The sequence below is a fragment of the Lontra canadensis genome, unplaced genomic scaffold (genome assembly GCF_010015895.1).
Source record: "Lontra canadensis isolate GAN:19392208 unplaced genomic scaffold, GSC_riverotter_1.0 scaffold28, whole genome shotgun sequence".
NCBI classification, from domain to species: Eukaryota; Metazoa; Chordata; class Mammalia; order Carnivora; family Mustelidae; genus Lontra; species Lontra canadensis.
The window spans coordinates 18002793-18024014 of NW_022631022.1; the positions used below are offsets into that span (position 1 = coordinate 18002793).

General features: G+C 37.7%; 1 protein-coding gene across 3 annotated transcripts in view; it reads right to left on the minus strand.

Annotated features, from left to right (window-relative positions):
- NPTN (neuroplastin) overlaps positions 1 to 20997 on the minus strand; it is a 67536-nt gene extending 46539 nt beyond the window's left edge. The window contains exon 1 of one of the 3 annotated variants that reach the window (XM_032865010.1): positions 20727 to 20994. In XM_032865010.1, the coding sequence (XP_032720901.1) occupies positions 20727 to 20817 (91 nt within the window). In that variant the 5' untranslated portion in view covers positions 20818 to 20994. Of the gene's footprint in view, positions 1 to 20726 lie in introns of all 3 variants that reach the window. The other 2 variants (XM_032865009.1, XM_032865008.1) reach the window with 2 other exon arrangements.
- Between the last annotated feature and the right edge of the window lie 225 nt (positions 20998 to 21222).

The following is a 21222-nucleotide window of genomic DNA, read 5'->3' on the forward strand; positions in this document are numbered from 1 at the left end:
AAAGTACTGGAAACAAATAAAACCAATACGCCACAGAACAAGTAAATGTGGGGGCGGGGGGTTAGAAAATCAACAGGAATGTAGCTCCTGTTTCCATGACGTACTTCAAACTTTATGTTCTTTTTCTCACCTTACGGATCTCTTCAATCTTTCTATAAAGATTAACCAGATATGAATTTGGAAAATAAGGACAGTAACACATAAGCAAATGACTAAGAGAGTCTCCACTTTGACAACTGCATGGAATGGGGAATTTCCTTCCCCCATCTAGGCTTCAACATCTCTCAATTTAAAAACTGAGGATGTTTAATAAAACTATGAGCCTTACTCTGAATTTTTAAAATGAGTTATGAAAGGAGATAAATTTGACTCCACCTATTAACCATATTGACAATGTACTGGAATTGCAAGCTTCCCCACTACTTAAGTCATAATGATGGCAAAACTGTTTATATGGTGGGATTAAACAACAGGATCTAAGGAATATTTGGTATTACATACTTCATGGAGATCTGTATTTCTCTCCAAATTCTCAACAATTTACACAGTTACCGTTCATTCCTGGAATTTCAGTTGCATCTCCAAAAGAGGCAATATGGTATTATGTTTAAATGGTGAAGGGGGAGCCACAGGGCAAATGATTCTTAAAGCAACACACAATTTCACCTCCATTAAATGGGAATTTAACATATATTCAATCTGCTGTTAGAAGAATGAAGATCCTACCTGTGGAACTTACTAAGCCTATTCAGAAAGAGACTATCAAGAATACTTTCTTAAAATTAAATACACTCCAGACAATGAAATATTATTCAGTGTTAAAAAGAAATAAGCAATCAAGCCATAAAAAGACACAGAGGAAACTTAAATGCATATTACTAAATAAAAAAGCCAATCTGAAAAGCCTACATATTATGTGATTCCAACTACATGACACTCTAGCAAAGACTAAGCTATGGAGATAGTAAAAAGTAGCTGCCAGGAGCTAAGGGGAAGGGAAAGAAAGAACGAATAGGTGGAACACAGGATTTTTAGGGCTGTGAAACTATTCTCTATGACACTATAATGGTGGATACAGATCATTACATGTGCCCAGACTCTTAGAATGTACAACACTGAGAAGGAACTCTAATGTAAACTATAGACTTTGGGTGATAATGTGGTATCACTGTGAGTTCACTAATTGTAACAAATGTACCAGTCCAGTAGGAATGGTGTTCTAGAGAAGACTGTATGTGTGGGTGGGGACAGGGGATATACAGTTAACTCTCAGTACTTTTTCTTGGCTTTGCTATGAACCCAAAATGCCCTAAAAAAAAAAAGTCCATTAAAAATAATTAAATATACCAACTGAAAAATACTTAACAATCATGTACTAAGATTTACTTGCCCTTTGCATTTAGTACCTGACTGCAGATATATTTTTTTTAAAGATTTGAGAGAGAGAGAGAGCGCGCACACGTGAACGAACACACACACACAAATGCTCAAATAGGGGGAGGGGCAGAGAGACTCTTCAAGCAGACTCCCCACTGAGTGTGGAGCCTGATGCGGGGATCAATCCCACAACCCATGATGAGATCATGACCTGAGTCGAAACCAAGAGTCGGATGTTCAACTTACTGAGCCACCCACATGCCCGACTGCAGATATTTTTTTAAATGACACATTAATGCAAAACTCCTTCAGCAATGAGAATTTAGATTAACCCAGACAAGCAAAGTGATATCCACCCATCTTGTGTTTATGATGCAGGAACAGAAAACACAGCTCTTTTCTAGCCTACAAATCATCTTAAACCTTGAGATCACCCACACTTCCCACAAGACTCTTTTTACCAATGCCCTCATAACTCCACTAAACATAAATCTCTCAGCTGAAGGAAAAACACATTATCCAACATAGGAAGACATTTCATATACCTTCATCATATTAAGTACCCAAAGGCAGATACTACACTTATGGGTAACACAACCACATAATTTATTATGTAAATCAGGACACTTTGGGGGTGCCCGGTGGCTCAGTCAGTAGAGCATCTGACTCTTGATCTCAGCTCAGGTCTTGATCTCAGGGTCGTTGAGTTCAAGCCCTGTGTGGGACTCAATGCTGGGTGTGGAGTCTACTCGAAAGAAAAAGAAAAAGAAAGAAAAAGAGAAAGAGAAGGAGAAAGAGAAAGAAAAAGAAAAATAAAAAGAAAGAAGGGAAGAAAAAAGAAAAGAAAAGAAAAGAAAAAAGAAAATCAAGTAAACCAGAACACTTTTAAGAGTGAAAGGGATGCTGTGAATAATTATGAGAGGACAATAGGCACCACTAATGGGGAACCTTGAAGTTGACAGTGTAAAATCAAGCACTTAGAATGGAGCTATCCCAGAACAAAACTCTAGGTCAATTCACTTTCAATCTTATATACAGTATATTTGTGATTTACAAACTTTTCCCAAGAACCTTGAGCAATAATTTTCCAAACACTGTTAAAACACCGTTAAAACACCGTCTCAGATTCAAATATGTCCAGTCCTACAAAGCACCTCCAAATTTCTAGGTGTTTTTTTTTTTTCTCCTCTATCGAAACTGGTTAAGTCCTCAAACCTATTCTCCTATATTCAATATTATTTGGTATCTATACCACCCTTGGCTAAGATAAATTTCCCACTGACCAGAATCTCTTGCCTTACTACAAAGTATGCATCCATATTCAAGCCCTACTGCCTTGGTTTCAAATGACAATATACAAAGATCAGTGAAGCCTAATATTTGCAAAAGGTAATTCCCTACTTGGTAGTCTGAAAGTATTATCATATCTAGTAAAATTATCAACTCTGGTACAAAACAGGCCAAGATTATATAGGCTAGCATTAACTCTCTAAAATGTATTATCAGGTACTTTCTGATGGGGTTTCAGAAATGAATACCAAACTTCATGGTAATAAACTGCTAGACATACCAATTTAAATTGTAATTTTTAAGGAAAGCATAATAATGTACAGAAATTTTTCCATTTAATAATATATATGTTTAATCTGAAACCTCAGTTTCCTTGTGTGTACAATCGTAACTGGAATAGAGGATTTCTATGGCCTTTTGTGATATAACAGCTAATATTCCATAAATTTACATATTATAAACTGAAATGCAGTATTCTATGAATCCATGAAGATGCATAAGGCAGTACTGTGCTTGTGATATACAGTATATTTTAATAGATTGTGATTTTTTTTTAAGATTTTATTTGACAGGGAGAGAGGCAGCAAAAAAGGGAACTCAAGCAGGGGGAGGGGCAGACTCTCTGCTGAGCAGGGAGCCTGATGAGGGGGGCTCAATCCCAGGACCCCGGGATCATGACCTGAGCCGAAGGCAGACGCTTAACCAACTGAGCCACCCAGGCACCCCTAGATTGTGACCTGTTTGGAAACCAGAACAGGCCTCTGATTTTGTATTCCCATAATGCCTTGCTGCACATGTAACAGTCAATAACATTTGTTAAAAGAATGTTGAGAAATACAATTCTCATTAACTGAGGATTAAGGATCAAATCCTGTCATTAATTTCAACCTATTAACAACTTAAAATGTGCTAGTAATTAGCCTGATAATGAACAGCATAATAAAAGAAACCATATCTCTTAGATGAGTGGTTTCTGAATATCGACAGAATCATAAATTCTAGAAAACTAGACTATAGTATATTTGAATTTACTATAGATGCCCTAGAAGCTACTTTTATTTAAATAAAATCAAATCCCTAATGTCAGTCTGTTTTCTTGCCAGTGTATTCATTAATACTAACAAGCAAGGGAATAAAAATTGAATTTAAATAGATTTTTGATTTGAAAAAATAAAAAACAGATTTTGATTTGAGACTTTACAATGGGAATGCAACTTTCCCATTCTTTTCCAAATTAGGTAATGAGGCCGCCCTTCATCCATTCCAAAAGAGAAGGAAATTCAGATTTCCCTGTAAACCTCCCTGAATCAAAATCAAACAGACTAGAAATTTCTTCTTTGAAAAGATAACCTTTAAGAAAATCCTTTGTGGAGGAAGGGGCAGAAAGTAGGACATTTTCTAACTATTCTTTAAAAAAAATAAAATTAAAAAAATCCGAGAAGATAACTGAATGTCTCTGAAAACAAATTCATTATAACAGCACCTAACCTTTACTGATCATTTATATGTGTCAAGCATGGTGCAAAGTATATTATATAATCTAACTCACTTCATTAAAATACAGTCTACCACTTAAGGTCCTTGTTGCCATTCTTCAGATAGGCAGAAGCAGGATGCATACCTTGGCAGTTAAGATTCCAGAGTTCAAAACACTACACTATTTTGCTTTATTTTTCTTCATATATTTTTCTATATACATTACATAATCCAAAAACATTTTATCTTGGAATGACTACCACACAGTGTATTCTACTTCTCCCTCGTCAATGTTCCCAGTTCAGGCCTTTATCAATTTACAACCATCTCCAATTATCTAAGTTAACTATATGGAAATTCTATATGGGTCTATAAATTTAAAAAGTATTTGGCATTACTAACTGTAGCCTATTGTTTTAAGTTGGTGTTCCTAACTAGTAAACTGGAACTTAGTAGATTTCTAGTTCTTACTGGCAGATCCCCAAGGTGGTTGCTAAAACCACACATCCTGAAGCTCTTCCTCCCACAGAAGGATGAAAGCTAACAGCACTTTCAATCCTTTACCAGGCAGGGACTTAACAGCATACCTCTGCACTCCTATTCCTGTGCATATTCTCGGATTTCAAAACTCAAGGCAAGTGACAAGCAGGTCTTTCTCATGAAGAGTCTGACAAATCTTGCAATAAAAATCATTTTACCAAGTGATAGGATGATTATCTTTGCCCTATTTTATAGATTCTACCTTAAAGAGATCATGTCTTCTTCTGGTCTTATGTCAACTATGAACAAATCTATTAGTAATCACTGACTTTGCAAAGTATCCACAGGACCGCTCCCAGGAAAGAAGATTGTGAACCAAAGGTAAGATACCTTGTGCAAAAAAAAAATTTTTTTTTGCTTCAGTAGTGGGTCCACAAAACAGGTCACCCATATCAATCAATTTTAAAATTGTGCTCCTCCAACCCTAAGGAGTTTTTGAAATAATTAGGAGAGTCCCTCCCCTCCTAAACAGCTCTACTTTTATCTCATTAACAAATTTAGATTCTACTTAATTTTTAAATAAAAAGAAAAAATTGGGGCGCCTGGGTGGCTCAGTGGGTTAAAGCCTCTGCCTTTAGCTCAGGTCATGATCCCAGGGTCCTGGGATCGAGTCCCGCATCGGGCTCTCTGCTCAGCGGGGAGCCTGCTTCCTCCTCTCTCTCTGCCTGCCTCTCTGCCTACTTGCGATCTCTGTCTGTCAAATAAATAAATAAAATCTTAAAAAAAAAAAGAAAAAGAAAAAATTTTTCAGCTGCTAAGAGTTGAAAACTTAAATCTAATTCTTGCCCCAGACTGACACTTAACATATACCATGGTCCAAAGAGGTTCTACTTCAGTTGCAGTGCCCTTATTACCATCCAAATATTCTGAATCCTGTTCACTAACATTCTATCCACTAAAATCTGCTTTCTATTTGATTGCTCAGGAAATCCCAATATCCAGTCGACAATCCATTATCTGTTTTTTTTCTCCTTTCACAATTACTTATTTGTACTCTGATCGTCTTGTTTCAGGTCTTTGGTACCTCCTAAGTCCATGATTACATAGTACCCCCACCTCCATAATGAGATGGAAGATCAGGTTATTTACTTACCTAGTCTCCCAAACGCCAGCAAAATATTGCTGCTTCTCTTGAAAAGGGACAGCAAAATTGAACCCAGAATGCTTCCACTAAAAATTAGCAGAGTTGTCCCAGGAATTATCCACATGGCTACAATATTAAATGTGTGAACATTCAAGATTTCTGACAAAAAATATGTCTCAGGATAAAAATAGAGTAATAGATCATTCCTTTTCATTTAACAAAGCTTTTTTCCCTGTTTGGAATGAGAAAGGCTCTCTCAGCGGACCAGGTTCAATATAAAGAATTTAGTCATCATCAAAATAATTCCCTTCGGTGACACTGAGTAACAACAGGTGTATTCTAGAGACTCCATATATACTTAAATAAATGAGAATATCTGTCACTCCAATTGCCATATTCAAAAAAGGAAAGCTATAAATACCAAGAGAAATTATATCATAATTAATACTACTAGAGCTTTACAGTCTATAAATTATGTCTATATAAAACAAGCTTTGAAAGGGTACACAACAGACTACTAACAGTGCTTGTTTCTGGGGAGTGGGAATCATGGCATAAAAGGAAGAACTTTAACATTTTACCTTTTACACCCAGGTATTATTTGAAACTACCAGATAAGCAAGTCCTTTCATAATTTTTTTAATCCAGTAAGTTCCCCTTTTTTCAAAAACTTAAATAATTCCATGTCAAAATGGTTAACAAACTATCCCAGGCAGGAAGATTTATCCTCCCTGTCTGCTAATACTCCCTCCTATAGTAAGTTATATCTATCCTTTGAAAATTCAACCTGATGAAAACTTCATTTTATGTAGATATGGCTGACAAGTTTATGTATCTGGTTACTTCAGGCTCACCTGGTACTACTGGGCCTGTCAAAGTTTTTCCAATGGTGTATTTTGAGAATTTAAGACTTGATACAATTCTTGAACTGTTTCAGTGACAAAAGTGATGTGGTTAGCAAAGGCAGAAGAAAAATTATCAATTTCCTTACTACCTATAGCCCATTGAAACAGGCAGAGTGATATCCCTCTAGAGACTCAACTGCCTCAATGTTAATACTTCGCTAAAGGCAAAAGGCAATCCTAGCCCGACCCCCCACCACCACCACCAGGATCCTGTAAGTCTACTTCAATGTATAAAAATTCCTTTGGAAACGTCCTTTATCTCTAAACCCCCCAAGATAGGTTTTGGCAATCATCCCCCAAGCATGTGGCCCACCGATACACATCTGAAGGGTCTCATGACTAAGGTTTTACTGGACAGTAATAAATTACCTTTTCCCAAAAATAGCTAGCCGTCTCAAGGTCCTGGAAACCTTGCTTCCAAAATTCTTTAGAGACCTATGCTATCTCTAACCACCACCACTCCCAACTTGAAAGTGTATAATGGACTATTCCTCATGACCTCGGTGAAGCTCTTTCTGCCCATGGGTCCTGTCCCTGTGCTTTAATAAAATCACCTTTTTGCACCAAAGACGTCTCAAGAATTCTTTCTTGCCTGTCCGCTTCGAACCCTAACATCGTCTTTCCTACATCAGAAATGATAGTGTTTCATAATGGTAAGGTGACACTCTAAGACACTACTAAAAACACATTCCACTCAAATTCTTTCCCACTCTGACTTTAAAGCTGCTAAAACACACATACCTGTTACTGAGATACAAGTGCTAGCCTTCTCATACTTCTAATGGTAATTTCTCGGCAATTTTTAATTTCTCAGCAATTTTCACTATAGTTTAATGTTGTTCCTAAAGTAAAAACTATTACTTTGTATACTTTAGTGTTTTTTTTTCCTTTAATACACATCAAAATTTACCCTTTCATCCTACAGCTGTAAAATCTGATTACCCCTAGCACCACCCCCACCCCATAATTGAATTTTAATGTCTACCTGCCACTGGGTAGCAAATTATATGCTCCATAGGCAGACATTTCAGAATGTTTCATGTGCACTCCACAGTAAATGGTAGCTTTGCAGGGAAGCACTAAAATTTACCAGTCCACAGCAAGTACCTTATAGTTCATAATCAATATTCATTACTAGCCACCTGCCTAGAATTCTTTCGGCCTTGATGTCCTCAGTTCTATTAGGAATTAATTTTCTTTGTGACTAGACCTCAAAGACTATCTGCGCTGTTTCTGAAAAATATGGACATTATGACCTTAAAACATTTTAAGAACATGTTAGAAAAACCTCCATCATACAACAAAAATCATTAAACAGCTATTAGGAAAAGCAAAAATACCCAGAAGTCACAATATGCAAACACTCCAGCTCAAGAACATGAGTCAACTAAACTTTGCATATGATAGGCAAAATAGAATTTGCTACCCCTCTGCCTCAAAAAGATCCAAGTAAAACAGGACAAAGAATTTAGAAGTATCAAATGTTTATCTAGAAACAATGGAAGATACCAGAAAGGACAGGACAAGTAGGTACAGATAAGACCAAAATTAAGACAGAAAAAACAGGGGGGGAAAAAAGGACTTAAAAAAATTAAATATATACCATATATACATGGTACTTAATTATATATACACAATTAAACCATAAAGCTCTTAAAAAGGACTCAAAATCAAACTGTGGAGGAAAACAGATGAACAACAGAATTCTGAGGACAGGAATAAAGGAATAAAGCACATGCTTTCTTGCATTGCCTTAATCATTTAGGTCCCTGTCTTAATGGCTAAAGTTAAAAAGAAAACAATTTTCTGGGGCTAACGTATAAAGACAAGATGTACAGCAAGACATATATGCCTTTAAAGCATTTTACAAGAACCAAGAAAACGTGGAACTTTTAAAACCTTCACTGAACTGGAAGAAAAGCACACACGTGAGTTTCCTGCTAACAATCATGTTGCTAAATTTCTAGCTCAAGTAACAATACTAAAAATATGTCACTACTATGATATAATCTAATTTTGAAGGTGCAATAAAGTACTGTAGTACTAGCAATATTACCCACTCTACCGTTACTTCAAAAATAAATAGCAATGCAGGGCACCTGGGTGGCAAAGTCAGTTAAGTATCCAACTCTTGGTTTTCACATAGTCATGATTTCAGAGTTCTGGAATCAGGACCGAAGTAGGGGTCTGTGCTCAGTGAGGTGTCTGCTTGGGTTTCTTTCTCCCTCTCCTGCTCCTCCCCATCCCATGCACTCTTGCAAATAAATAAATAAACAAACAAACAAACAAACAAACAGGCAGCATTGCTAAAAAACATCCTCGCTATGCTAAAGTTGAAAAACAACCTGAAAGACTAAGGAGGTTGATCATTGGGAATTAGCATGTTTAGTGTTAGCATCACACTCCAAAGACTTTAAATGGTCTATGGATTGTGTGTTAACCAAAAAAATTCATTTTAATTACCTCCTTGCTTCTATTAAAAATAGAAAGGGACCAGTATCTCCCATATTGGATTTCAAATTTCATAATCATTTCACGATAGAAACACACAGCTTCCTTTCAGATTAAAAAGTAAACCAAGATAACTGAAAGGATAATAGTGAAAGAAACTGTTGTCAAACACACACGTGTGTCTGGTACAACGCTAGGTGATTTACATTTGCAATCCGATTCTTTTTTTTTTTAATTTTGGTGTGTGTCCAGGTTTTTTTTTTTTAAAGATTTTATTTATTCATTTGACAGAGAGAGAGAGAGAGAGATCACAAGTAGGCAGAGAGGCAGGCAGAGAGAGGAGGAAGCAGGCTCACTGCTGAGCAGAGAGCCCGACGCGGGGCTCGATCCTAGGACCCTGAGATCATGACCTGAGCAGAAGGCAGAGGCTTAACCCACTGAGCCACCCAGGCGCCCCTGCAATCCCATTCTAACACTACTCTATGAGGTGTGTATTCACCTAATTCACAGATAAGGAAACAGGGATTAAGAGAATTGCCAAGGGGCACATGGGAAGTCATGATCCCAAGGGCCTAGAATCAAGTCCCACATTAGGCTCCCTGCTCAGTGGAGAGTCTGCTTCTCCCTTTTTCTCTCCCTCCACCTCTCTCCCTGCTCCTGCCCGCGCACGCTCTCTCTCTCTCAAATAAATACATCTTAAAAAAGAGAGAAAGAGAATTGCCAAAAATCAGGACTCCAAATGTCTTAGGTTTCAAAATTCATAATATAATCTCTTTTGGTAAAGAGCATACAAAACAGGTCCAGGGATTCTCAACATCCCACAAAACAGGAAACATCTTAAACAACAAAGAATTGTCCCTCTCCCTACACAACTTTCAAATGGCATTCAATATGAAAAACTTGTTCTGGGCCTAGAACCTAACTCTTTTTAAAATATAACACATAAAGCATTCTTACATGGTTTTAATCATACTCAATTTTCCAGGAATGTAATTACCATGTAGAGTGAGAACAGACTGGACTTTGTTTCATTTGGAACTTTACCAAAAGTTGCTCACCTTCTCAGAAAATGACACTGTCAACAGCAATGCCACCTGTGGTATTTGAGTCACCTTTACAGCAAGACTATGTCAGTCTGCCTTTGTAACTGTCACATTCTTGGTTTTTCTACATATGGATATAAACTGTAGGCTACCTCATTGTCTTCCTGTGCAGCCATGCCTGAACATTTGGACCAAACTATTTTATTATTAGTTATGTTCTCCTTTATATTACATTTAGGGCATTACATTTTTTTTTTTCTTAATGTGTAGGGAGGGTAAAACATCTAGGAACCTCATCCAGGAGAGTTACAAAAACGTATTAAGAAAGAGGACACAAAATACACTTGACTTTACTTTTTGTTATCTATCTAGAGCAAGGAGGGAATGGGGATAGGGAGGTAACAGGATGTCCCTACAACCAGATTTAACTTGAAATGACAGCAGGACTGGGAAGCACATTTCAAAGATTACAGAAATTCAGTATCAGCCTCCCCCAGGAGAGGGAGGATAATTCAATGAAACACATCATCATCATCCTCTTCATCATAATGGCACCTGGGTGGCTCAGTCAGTTAAGCGTCCCAACTCTTAATTTCAGCTCAGATCATGATCTCAGGGTTGTGAGATAAATCCCACATCAGACTCCATTCTGGGTCAGATTCTCTCTCTCCCTCTCCCTCTGCCCCGCCCTCACCTCTAAAAAGAATAAAATAAAATAAATAAAATAAAATGCACATTCTAAGATACACTCATCATTTGTCAGAAAAAGCAACCTTGAAATAATCTTGCCCTTCTCATTAGCATTTCCTTTTCCTCTTCAATTTCCTATGAATCACCAGAGCTGCAGTTAACCTATAAGCGTAAATACTTTATAAAGTACAAAACCCTATAACTCAAAGCTATGCATACATGCCACTTTACAATATAGTTTATAAAGCACTTTCCCACACATTATCATTTAATTTAATGAGAACCCTATGGATTAAGTACTAACCTAATTTTAAAAATGGAAAGTATAGCAACTAAAATGGAAACAGGAATTCAAGACTACTCCCAAATCAAGTGCTTTTTCTATTCAACTACACTGCCCCACAAAATAACATCTTTAACACAGTTTTTATTTACATTTTACATTCACAGTGGGAAAAGAGTATCAGTTTATCCTGTAATATGGTCTCCAACTGAGTTTAGACATCAAATTTAAACTACACTAATTTTTTTCATAAAAACCATGACATTTATCATATAAAAAACAACTCCTGTTTCCTAAGAGCCAAAGGTTAAACTTTTACTAGGTTCCATGCAATATGAACTCTTAAGGAGTTTAATATTTCTATGTGTAAAACCCAAATTTGAAAAGACTCGTAGGTTTTTTGTAACTAAAAAAGTTGTTCATAAAGACTATAATAAGCAGAATCCTATTTTCAGCATTACAAGCAGATACTAAAAGCTACTTTAATGGATTCCAAAGTTCATCTGCCATTTTTTTTGAATTCATAATCATAGAACTTTGGTGTTGGAAACTAATTTCTGACCCTTTAGAAACTTCTGGAAGTCCCATTTCACTTCATATTCATTTCCATAAAAGTTTTTTTTTCCTATTACTGAGCTGTTAAGCAAGTACTAGATGTAACAGAGAGCCTCCCTTTTGTTTTATGAGGCCCCTCTCTCCTCTCAACCTCTTGCCCTACTTATAAACAGCTCTGACAATGAGAGAGTGCAAATTCCTCCGCTAGTTTCATTAATATCATCTTCTTAATACTAAATCTATACTTTTCCTCCTCGTGCTCTAGGCCCTTGCTCTATGATACAGCCCATCCATCTTTGGAGACTGCCTAATTCCCTTACTTCATTTACACTGCTAGCTTGAAGGTATTAATAGATAATCATATCCCCCTAGTGCTCCCTTTTCCTAAATTTAGCTCCTTCAGGCTTTTCTCCTAAGGCTTATGCTACCATCAATGTAGAATTATCTGCATGTTATCTTAAATGTGGTTGAAAAGTGTTCAAAATTATTTGGAGTTTTATCCTAGTAAGAAAACAGTAACACTGTTAGCAATACACAGATTACTAGGTTATTTGTCTAGGGGTAATTCAGTGACAGTTCCCTGGAAGTTATTTGAAACCTCGTTATAGTTGCCCTTTTCTAGGTAGCAGTTTCCTGGTTTGCATTAAGGCCATTTATTTCATCTTCCTTGGTGAATGATTTGATATTCAGCATTAACTAATTTCAATGCTCGAGCTGCTATGTTATTTTTCCAGTTGTTCCACAATGTCCAAAACTCCACACAGTGTCTAAAAATGAGTAAACCTGCTACTCTAGGATCTTAAACATGAAAACCTAATGATGCTTCAGTGATGCTTCGGTTTTCCTTTTCCCTCCTTCCCTGTGGCCAGTACTCAAGTCATTCTGTACTCATCAGCAAAGTGCCTCAGACAATGGCATCAGAGCAAGCATTCAGTTCTGAATAAACAGGCAGTGTTCCCAGTCCTGTACTCAAACCATAACTCAAAGGCAGAGGCTATAATAAGCAACAGAAGTTCTCATTTAAAAGGACAAGTAAAGGGACACCTGAGTGGCTCAGGTCATGATCTCAGAGTCCTGAGACCCAAGCCCTGCGTTGGGCCCTGGCTTCAGCAGGGAGCCTGCTTGAGATTCTATTCTCTCTCCCCATCTGTCTCTCCACCCTGCCCCACCATGCACTCTCTCGCTCTCAAATAAATCTCAAAAAAAAAAAAAAAAAAAAAAAGTAAATAAAAGGACAATTAAACATACTAGAAAACTTATGCTTTGATTATAATATTCAAAGTACTATAGCTTCCCCTATGTCCCAAGTTCAGATAGGAAAACAAAGTCAATATTATACGCAAATGCCTCATGAAAATCCTTATTGTGTTTATAATCATATTATTCTAGACAACCATAGCACATAAAAAAATAAGACAACCCAAAACTACTCCATATGAGAAAATGCTGTTGAGTCTCACTATCCACTAATGAATTATGAAATCGAGGTAAGTCACAATAGTTTTCTTCATATGCATTAGAATGCAGATATTGTACAAAATTACATACTTAACGCATATACTTTGTCACAAAATCTGTACTTCTGGATCACAAACAAAAGTGTGAAAGCCTTTTTCTAAACAGCTTTTATATTTTTAGAATCATTTCAACATAATTGTGAACGAAATTATTACCATTTTATTAATATGAGCTAAATCCCTACTAAATGCATTTCAGTATCTAGAAAATTTTAGTTTGTAATGTTTATTTTTCAGGTTATTTTTAAATTAATAAGCAGCAAGGATGTATTTATAACTCTTGAAACTAGATGATAGTATATGGGGGTTTATTAGATTATTGAGTCTACTTTTTATATGTTTGAAATTCTAACAAAAATGTAAAAAAAGAAAACAAGGAAATGGATCTACTTAACAAATAAATACAAAGATGTATAAGGAATAAACTTATAAACTGAGACTTGAACACACCATTTCTAAGGACAATAAACCCAGGAACTTCCTCAGATTTAATTCTGGTAATACTTAGATTGCCTTGTTCAACTATAATGGAAAGGTTTAGAGATCTAAAAAAATACATAAGAGACAGGAGAAACAAAGCCATAAACAGAAAACATCCTCAACGGATAATACAATTATTTAAGTGTGCCTCATTGGCTCTTCATTGCCCCTACAATAGTCAACTATTTTTCAACCAATAGAAAGAACACAAAATATCTACCTACCTGGCAGTGCTTTTCATTTCTTAAAATGTTTAATTCACACTGGCAATTTTCCCAGTGAGTTTAATATAAGAGCTCTGTAACACACCATTCTGCCTTCCTTGAAACAAAAACTACAAATGTTGTCTGAAGTAGGCTTACAGGCAATTGGATTACAAAACAGTGCATGCCTCAAAAATCAGTTTTCCTTATTTCCAAAAAGTAAGTTTCTAAACACTTATTAAAACATAAAGCATTCTCTCCCTAGGCCCTTTATGCATTAGAACTACCTTAAACTATAAGGTCAATTGTGTAATTTTAGAACTGGAAGGGAATTTAGACATCAGTCAAAGTGGTTTTTCAAATACTGTATCAGGAAGAAAAGAAGAATCAGTGGCATAACAATTTATATACCCAAGCACACTTACTTTTTTACTGTATCATACTGCATATGGAACACTTTATTTTGCCTTGTTAGTATTCTATCAGAAAAGGACTTGACATTTTGTCTTGTACTGTATTTTACATTTAATCACTTTTAGAATGTAAGTATACACCTGGATAGAATTAAAACTATTGGTACAATCTGTAACTTAATATTTTCTGATAATATAAACTTACATAATATATAGAACCCTGACACTTTCAGAATGATTTCACATCATCTCATTTATATTTCACTGTCTAGTCAATTTGAAGCAATTCTTGGGTATAATGATAAAAACTAAGATAAAACAAAGGGAAACAAAAACCTATCAAAACTGATATATTTCTGGAAAAGAGCATAAAATACACCACAAACTTATAGTAATTAGGATTATTTGGAAAGCAAGCCAGTCTTAAAACATTCCATAACTGTTTTCAGAAATGCAAAAGAATACCATTCACTACTTTTAGTACAAGGAACGTAACACAAGATGTTTCCATCAAAGCTGACCACAATCTGTTTTAATGAAGAGATAGGACTGGGTTTTTTAAACCTGAAACAACAAAAACAAGAAACACAAAACCAGCAGGTGGGGGAGGAACTCTGAACACACTTCCCACTAACTTACTATATGCAAATAAATGTTGATACTTATGAAATTCTTTAAACCCCATTTCTACACAGACCAATTAAAAGTTCTGAGCAATCAGGTCAAAATAACCTCATTAATTAGGTTTGATTAATAAATGTTTATCTTTGTATTTACTTAAAAACAAACAGGCCTACTCTCAGTTTTAGATAACATAGTAAACTGGAATTAGGTGCAAATCTTCACTCCCTCTCCTAAATTGAATAAATTTTTGAAAAACAGGTAACATTCTATATAGAAATAATGTTTTTACATAAGATCACTGCAATATTTCACTTTAAACTCAGTGAGAAGTCTATATTTTATATATGTACACGTACACACACACACACACACACACCCACACACCCCTATAAAATCTAACAGTTCATAAATCAGCTAATTTTTACTGGAGAGGTTTCACACTTCCCCAAAGCTAATCCTTACTAACTAAAATTAGGAATTCTGAAAAAAAAAATCTACAAAAACCTCACAAACAAGTTTAAAAATGGATTATCTAAGGTGCTTAAAATTAAACTCCATGTCATCAATGGCATTTTTAAAAAATTCATATAAAATGATAATGTTTTGTTTAAAGAGACACACTGAAAGGCAAGCCAATTGTTCACAGGTGATTTAATACTATTTTTTTTTTAACATTGATGTGTGAATTTACTTTAGAGGTCCCAGCTCTATTTTCTGACATTCTATTTTTCCAGATGCTCCTCAAATGAAGATTTATTCCTCAGTCTTACATCCCACTTTTCTCCTTGTACTCCTGAAGCCTTTCTCGTCTTTCCCTTTCTCTTATAACTTCATTCTCTACCTCTGATCCTGTCCAGATTGTGCTCACTGTAAACAAAAAAGGAACAGATGCAGAAAATTCTCCACAGAATTCACTTCTTCCAAAACTTATGTGCATAATTTTTACAGAAACTTTTATTGAACATCTCCTGCAAAATAGCCAACATTGTTTTCCTACACTTCATTTGTGTAGATGCTAGCTACTTGTTACCTTCCCAAACTGTCTTGTAAACAAAACCTTTTACATAGATCCAGCAAAGTATGGATTTTACAAAAATGTAAAGATTTTACATTCATCTTATTTTGAAAAAGTACCTCAAACTAAGTAAATGAAAACATGTCCAAATCGTTGGAACACTTACCTGGTCATATCTGCTCATCTCTGCAAACCCAGTTAAAAAATCACTTTTATTTAAAAAAATAATAAAGACAATACAGTAACATTTTGCCTTTTACTTATGTCTAAAGATATCCTCTAGAGAAAATATTTCACATCAAAACTGTATTGAGAAAAAGAAAGGGATTCTTTCACGACAAAATAGTCTAATTTCTCATGAGGATTTATATAACTCACTCAAAGTCAGACCTGCATTGATCTTCACTCTTAATTTCTGGCAAATGTTTGGACTGTGGAGCACATTTCTATCTAAGGGCTTTTATTTCCTTTCGTTGTTTTAAACCGCGGTGTATTAATAGGTCAGCTTTATTAAGTCTGACAACACAAAAACCCCATCTGCATCTCTAATTTGAAACAAGTAACCTTGAAAAACAGAGACTAAGAGCCCAGGAAGGATCCTGACTTAGTACCATGACCTTTCCACCTGAGACCCAGGACCAATTTTTCATGCCTAGGTGCTCCATCCTATCAGTAGTGACACTTGTCAGCTCCCTGAGAGACTAGAGGCTTATAATCTCCTTAGGAAATGCTTTATTCCAAGGCAAACTATTTCTTCTGGTCATTTAAAATCTTATTGGGATTAATTACGTTAAGATCTCTTGCTTGACATCTAGCATGTCATTTGCACCACAGATGCTGTAGGTAACATCTGTCTTCTGTCACTCATTTCAGCTCACCCAAAGAGATGAACAATCAACAGTAAGTACATGCCTAAAAACATACTCAGGGAGAGAAAATTGCCAAACCACTAAAGCAAACAGCACTCGACAGAAAAGAAAAAGATTTATGAATCATCTATTGCTAATACTGGCATTGTTACAAATGACAATGTTCACAACTATCTAGTATCACCTAGCAAAATGGTCTCTTAAAATTTCACTCATTAATAATAAAATTCATTAGACTCATTTTCTCCCACTGAGCCCTGTTAATTGCCCAATTTTATATTTTCAGTATGACTGTATTGCATTTTTACTCTCCACTCCACATTCATTCATTAGTTAACATCTCCAACACTCCCACTGTGTGCCAGGCACTACACTCTGCTTCTCTTTTTCACAACAATGGGATTCTATGAAAAGATGATACCTAAACCATATGAAAGATACTTAGTTCACTGAAAGAAAAAGAAAGCCCATGAAATCTCCCGGACAATGAAAATATGAACTTCCTCATCTGAATTTGCAACTGCAGACACAGTGCAGCTGGTCATTTAAAGTTACATAAGCAAAAGCACAAATCTCTGTTCAGGGCCTTCAAAATGGCCTACTTAATTTTATTCAAGATAGTGAGCAGCATTAACAATTAAGTGCTCAACATATACATGATAAAAACAAGTAATTAATAATGTTACTTTTTAAGGGATAACAACAGTAACAGCAAACACTATAGTGAGCAAACATTTAGTCCATATAGTTAGTTATGCTACATAATGTAGCATATGGCACATATAGTAACATATAGTAACATATGTTACATATAGTAACAAGTGTTACATATAGTAAAAAGTCACTCCCTACTGAAACTCACTATATATGCCAGGCAGAAATCTCAGTGCTTTATACCATTATCTCATTTAATCTTCCCATCATCCCTAGGAGACTGGCGTTATTATAAACTTCCTTTTACAGATGATTAAACCGAGGCTTGGCAGTATTACGCACTTCATATAAGATAACTTAGCTAGAAGAGCTGCGACTCAAACCCAGGTCTATCGGGATCCAGAGGCTGCTCTTGATCACCATATAATATCACTTGGTTTACACTCATTCAATTTTAAAGTCTAAAGTTTTTGAATGTCTATCAGAAAGGTTACTTTTTAAAACAAGTTTATTCCTCTAAAATGAGTTACATCTTTGTTGATCTATACAAAAACCAACACCTTAACTAAGGATTTTACTTCGAACTGTCATCCTACAAGTCTAAAATTTGGATGAGAAAGTCTATCTGAATGAAAGCCTTGAGTCTCTTGGGTCACAGCTGAGAAGCAAGAGGCCTTGAGGGTCATCAGTCCAAACTCCTCATTTTAGGAAAATGAAAGAGACCTTTTGAAAAACATGAATAATCAGTCTAAACTACCACATACCTAATCCAGAAACACATAGGTTTGGGTTTTGTTTTTTTTTTCTAAGTCACCATTTTAAGTAAATAAATCTAACATTTGACATCATACAAATAATGGTATCCATTTCTGATACACTGTAAGAAAATACAAACTCCATGACAAGAGGTCCGACTCTTGTAAGGCTATTATCAATTGAAAGCATGAATCATATCATAAAACATGTTATAGAAAGCTATAAAATGGCAGTCTTACCTATATGGACTCAAACACACAAAAAAACAGCCATTTCTTCTTTAAATAAAATTTACATTCATTTGGGTCAACTACAGGGCTCAGCTACACTTTGCCAGTCAGGTCAGATGACTGAATTCAAGCTCATTTCAAGGAAAAGCTGCACTATGCCGTATTTAGAACACATATCACTGAGAATAGCCAGTCGAGTCTTTGGTAGGCCTATCCAAAAACATTGCTTTAGTTGCTAAGAAACTACAATTTCCCCGTATTACAAATCATTGAAAGAAGCTAAGCCACAGCACAGAGATTAAACATGTTAAGATCAAAAATCTCTCACCTATCATGCCAAAGGAAACCATGCTATTTCCACAAATCAAACAGCTGAAATTAGTATTAGGCTCTTTTAAATCATATTTTTAATACAGCCTAAAAACTGATGAGACAAATCAGACTAACTCTACTCAGCCTTCCACTGTGGCCTCACGCTTTGGAAGAAACTGAAAAATACCCAACCCACTTCACATATTCAACGCTAGAGACAGAAATATATTTCCTTCCTGACCCCTGCAGTGATAATTCAAGGCCATGAAGCATACATAAGATTTGATTAGTGCAATCTGGTATAGCAAACACCCATATTTAACTGATGGTGATTTTCAATCCTTTACTGATATATTGTCACTGTAATCCTCAGCATTTTAAGCCCAGACTCTCCACAGAATGCTTAACTTCAATGACTCTATCACTGATTTTTTTTAAATGAAAGCATTAAATTCCAACTATTCCAACAAGAGTAATTTTAAATTGTTCTAGTATAACGAGACACTGAAGAATCAGCAATAATAATTTCTAGTTCACTCTCTAGCAGGGACTTCTGTTAAATTCTTTCCTACAAAAATATGTTTAAACCTCTTAAAGGCTGTTTCCACAAAAGAAGAAACTAGTTCTCAGTATTTTTCACCTCTGAAAGATCAATTCAGCAGCTGAGTTGTAACACGGGCATCACCAGTTAGAATCTTTTTTGTCTTGATCCCCCATCACCACGATTTTCTCTATTTCTCCATCTTCTCTTAAAGAGCTTCCGTTCAAAACCAAATTGTTTCCACTACAGACTGTACACATCTCAGGAACTACTTTCATGGTCCTCAGAAATAATGTCTGTTCTGCTTTGAAACTTTTAGATCTTTAAACCCCACTCCCTCCATCTCCCTGTCTTCAGATTCAGTCCCACCCCTGCAGTTCCAGTTATGTGTCTCTGCCTTCCCAAAGCCCTAAACAAGATCATACAACACTCGCCACAACTCAGCTCCTCCCGACCCTAACATATTCTCCACACTGCAAACCAACATTACACCCCCGGCTTCCTGTATTTTACTCCCTTTCCTCATTTTGTCTTTCCCCCACCCCCATCTCTGTATCCAGGCACCCTTATTGCTCTAATAAATATTCCCCCTACCTCAGTTTCAACCCTTTCTCCCCATCCTCTGCTCGTTTTTCCTCTCCTTATTTAGAAACTCCTTTTTGCTCTCCCAACCACTACCCTAGAATGCCCAACACTCCACCCTCCTTAGCAAACCCAGCCCTCTTCCCCCATCTCGTTGAGAGCCACAGCTGTTTCTCTTTCCAGATCCCTTACTGCAGTCAACCCACTACCTTAGCTTTCCACCTACCTTCCCTCCACCTCCATATCCAAGGTTCCGTGAGTCTTTACCCCTCCTTGGGGCTCTAGTACTCTGCTCGGTATTCTTCAGGACTCCCCTCCCCCCAGTGTCTCCCTTATTATTATTTTTTTTTAGGGATGTCAGCGGTCTCACGGGGCCCCCGTAGAATCCTAGATGACCCCAGTGCCCGGGACCCCCGTCCTCTTGGGGAGCCTTACTGACACCACTCCCGTCGCCTTAAACATAAATACCTGGATTCTACCGCCTTCTTTAAATGCTGCGCCCCCTCCTCATCCGCCCCCGCTACTCCAGCTCCTCACGTTGGCTTTCCGGTGTCCCCTCCCCGGCTCGCAGCGACGAGCCCCACGATGTGGAGCCTCTAAGTCCGCAACACCACAGGCTCCAAACGGACGCCCCCACCTCTCGGACCCGCGCCTCGGTTCTCACACCCGCGCCTCTTCGAACTCCCGACCCGAATCTCCCCTCGGGTGCGCAGCCCTTCATACTCTCGACCGGCCCTCTTCCCCTTGCTCCGGCACCTCTTCGGGCCCGGGACGGCCTCCTCCGGTCGCCGGCGTCCCTCGGCCCCCGCCCGGCCCGCCCCCGGCACCCCGCTTACCGTTCTGAGCGGCGCCTGGCCCTGGGAGGAGGGAGCCAGAGACCAGCAACAGCGACAGGGCCAAGGCGCTGGGAAGCGACGAGACCGACATCCTCCCTGCGGAAGACCGAACAGCGAATGGGCCGGGGCCGGAGCCGGGGCCGGGGCCGGGGAAGGGAGGGGAGGGAGGGAGGGGGCGGGCGAGTGCGCGAGGGAGTGAGCGAGGGAGGCAGCAACAGCTAGGCTCCGTCCTTCTCCGTCCTCCTCCTACCGCCGCAGCGCCCAAGCCTCGCGATATCTTCGCTCCGGGGCCGTGGGCGGTTAAGGAGAGACGGCGGCAAGGCTCGCGAGAAGAGGCGGTCTCGACTGATGCTCCCGCCCCTCAGACCGGTGTCCCGCCCCTGCGGAGGCTGATTGGCCTAGAGCTAGGTGGGTCACGTGCCAAGGGCGCTTCTGGCCACGTGACGGGGCGGGGCGGGACTCCTCCCCACTCCTTTGGCCCTGGTGGAACCGGAGG